This window comes from Sus scrofa, chromosome 2 (assembly GCF_000003025.6).
Source record: "Sus scrofa isolate TJ Tabasco breed Duroc chromosome 2, Sscrofa11.1, whole genome shotgun sequence".
NCBI lineage: Eukaryota > Metazoa > Chordata > Mammalia > Artiodactyla > Suidae > Sus > Sus scrofa.
The window spans coordinates 54,225,008-54,227,832 of NC_010444.4; the positions used below are offsets into that span (position 1 = coordinate 54,225,008).

Sequence of the window (2,825 nt, forward strand, 5' to 3'; positions counted from 1 at the left end):
ATTGTATTTACTTATTTAAAAATACTTATAGTATACAAACTATATCCATGGTAATGTTCATACATTACAGTGTGATCTTATTGTCTCAATATAGATAATAAAATATATTACAAAATTACAGAGTGGAAAATAATTCTTGGAGAAATTAATTGTCTAAATTTTCTCAGCTACAAAAATCAGTTCCAGGTGTTTGAACTATTGTTTTGCATGATCATCTAGTCTGTTTTTCCAGGAAGAAAACAAACAAACCAAAAAACCTATACTGGACTATCTCATGGATACATCTTATTTTAAAAAAGGACTCAGGTCTGTGTATGTTGATAAGCAACTACTTCCACTATAATTCACCTTATTAGCAAGAGACTTACTTTAATGGAATTCTTCATGATCAATGTCTTCTCTTTAGCTGACAATTGACTAATCCAATCCAATTTAATTTCTACCAGTACTTGCCTCCTGCCACTCTTTGATAGAAATAATATTATTAGTATCATAGTGTGATCTGCTAAGTTCCACAGGGGGAAAAAATAATAGAAAATCTCATTCACTTCTCAGCAATTCATGAGTCCTCCTAGGACTTAATGTATTTCTGAGGGAATATTTATACCACATATGTCATCTGACTGATTGCCAAAATTGTATTTACGCATCTTGAGCAACTTCCTATGTTACAATGATGAAACTAATTAGGAATTTTTCTATAAGTTTAAACAAATCACTCAGGCTAAAAATAAGCTTTAATAATAATAAGCTCTACAAATAAAAAGTGATGCCCAGAGAAATAATTTTACCATATGTAGACATTGTATTAGATGTGGTGATTTAGGATTGAAATCATTGCTATTTCCATAATGTAATTGCAATCATTTCTCACATATTGTATTCTCCACAGTAAACATATTTAGCATGGCATGGGAGAATCAGAGTTTCAACTCTGAATTCATCCTTCTGGGAATATTTGATCACAGCTCCACACACATCTTCCTCTTCTGTCTGGTCTTGAGCATCTTCACAGTGGCCTTCATGGGAAACACTATTATGGTTCACTATTGTGGACACCCAGCTCCACATCCCCATGTACTTGTTCCTCAGCCAACTCTCCCTCATGGACCTCATGCTTATCTGCACCACTGCACCCAAGATAGCCTTCAACTACTTGTCTGGAAGGAAGTCCATTTCTTTGGCTGGCTGTGGAACCCAGATATTCTTTTATGTGTCCCTGCTTGAAGCTGAATATTTCCTATTGGCTGCAATGGCCTATGACTTGTACGTTGCCATTTGCCACCCATTACGTTACTCAGTTCTCATGGGCCATAATATCTGTTGTCTCATGGCTGTTCCCTCCTGGATCATTAGCCTTCTTGATGGTGTAATTGTTATTGCTGTTGCATTGTCTTTCCCATATCGTGGTGCTCAGGAAATAGCCCATTTTTTCTGTGATGTCCCTGCCCTTCTCACTCTTTCATGCACTGACACATTGCTCTTTGAAAGGTTAATGTTTATTTACTGTGTAATTTTGCTTCTTCGTCCTGTAGCAGTCATCATTGCATCCTATGCTTGTGTTATTGTGGCTATCGTTCACATGGGATCTGGAGAGGGTCACAGCAAACCTTTTGCCACCTGTTCCTCCCACCTCATGGTTGTGGGGATGTACTGTGGAGTTGCCATGTTCATATGTATGCGACCTGTTTCTGATCATTCCTGCATCCAAGACAAAATGGTGTCAGCATTCTACACTATCCTTACTCCCATGCTGAATCCCATCATCTACAGTCTCCACGACAAGGAAGTGGTTACCACACTCATGAAGGTATTAAGGAAGGGAAAATCTGGAGAGCAAATTGCCTAATTATTTTTTTCTCTACATTTTTGCTTTAAGCTTAAATTTATATATTTAACAAATTGAATTCAGAATCCAAAACATAACCATTTTTATAGCAAAAGACTTTGGGAGTTTGCATTGTGGCTCAGCAGTACTGAATCCCACTAGTAATCATATGGATGCAAATTTGATCCCTGGCCTCACTCAGTGTGTAAGGATCTAGCAGTGCTGTGAGCTGTGATGTAGGTTGCAGAGGTGGCTTGGATCTGGTTTGCTGAGGCTATAGTGTAGACAGGTGCCTTTAGCTCTGATTCATCCCCTAGTCTATGAATTTCAATATGCTGCACATATGGCCTTAAAATTAAAAAAAACTTTTATAAGCAAGCATATCTTCAGGCAGTATATTTCTTTTGTTATTTGACATTCAATATATGACTATAAGTAAATATGTGCTGCAAGAATATGTGCACAATTGTATATTTTATTTCATACAATACCACTTCAGACATTAGAGGCATTTACCCAATATTGCATAATGCCATAATCAAACAGAGCACTGATAAATGTTCTGTGTTTTTGAACATGTAGTAGTTTTACCTTTTGCCAAACAAAACATTCTCCTGATCCCAATTTCATACCTTGGAGTGATCATTTTGTTAATTTGAATAACCAAGTTAATTATATACAAGGTTATGAATTTGTTTATAAGATTATTATGAAATTAATACACTTTATCTGAAAAGGGCAGAAAGAAATTAGTTTTATGGTTAAGTTTATTGAGTCTATTACGTAATGGAAACTTCCCCTCTTCTGGATATTGTAGAACGGGGGACCTACCATTTATTTTCTCTATATATAGATATTAGCCTTATGCATGGGAAACCAAAATAAGAACATGAATCCACAATGCTTGGATTTTTATCCTCAGATATCTCAGTCCTTGTATGGATTTGCACTGTAATTATATTAAAAATTTTCAATTTTATAAATAGAAAATTCTAGG

The 2,825-nt window shown here is 35.7% G+C and overlaps 1 protein-coding gene across 1 annotated transcript; it reads left to right on the top strand.

The window, feature by feature from the left end:
* LOC100518479 (olfactory receptor 2M3-like) lies at positions 907-1,849 on the top strand. The gene is given in 2 exon segments (XM_013992313.1): positions 907-1,043; positions 1,045-1,849. Coding segments are annotated over 2 exon segments (942 nt in total).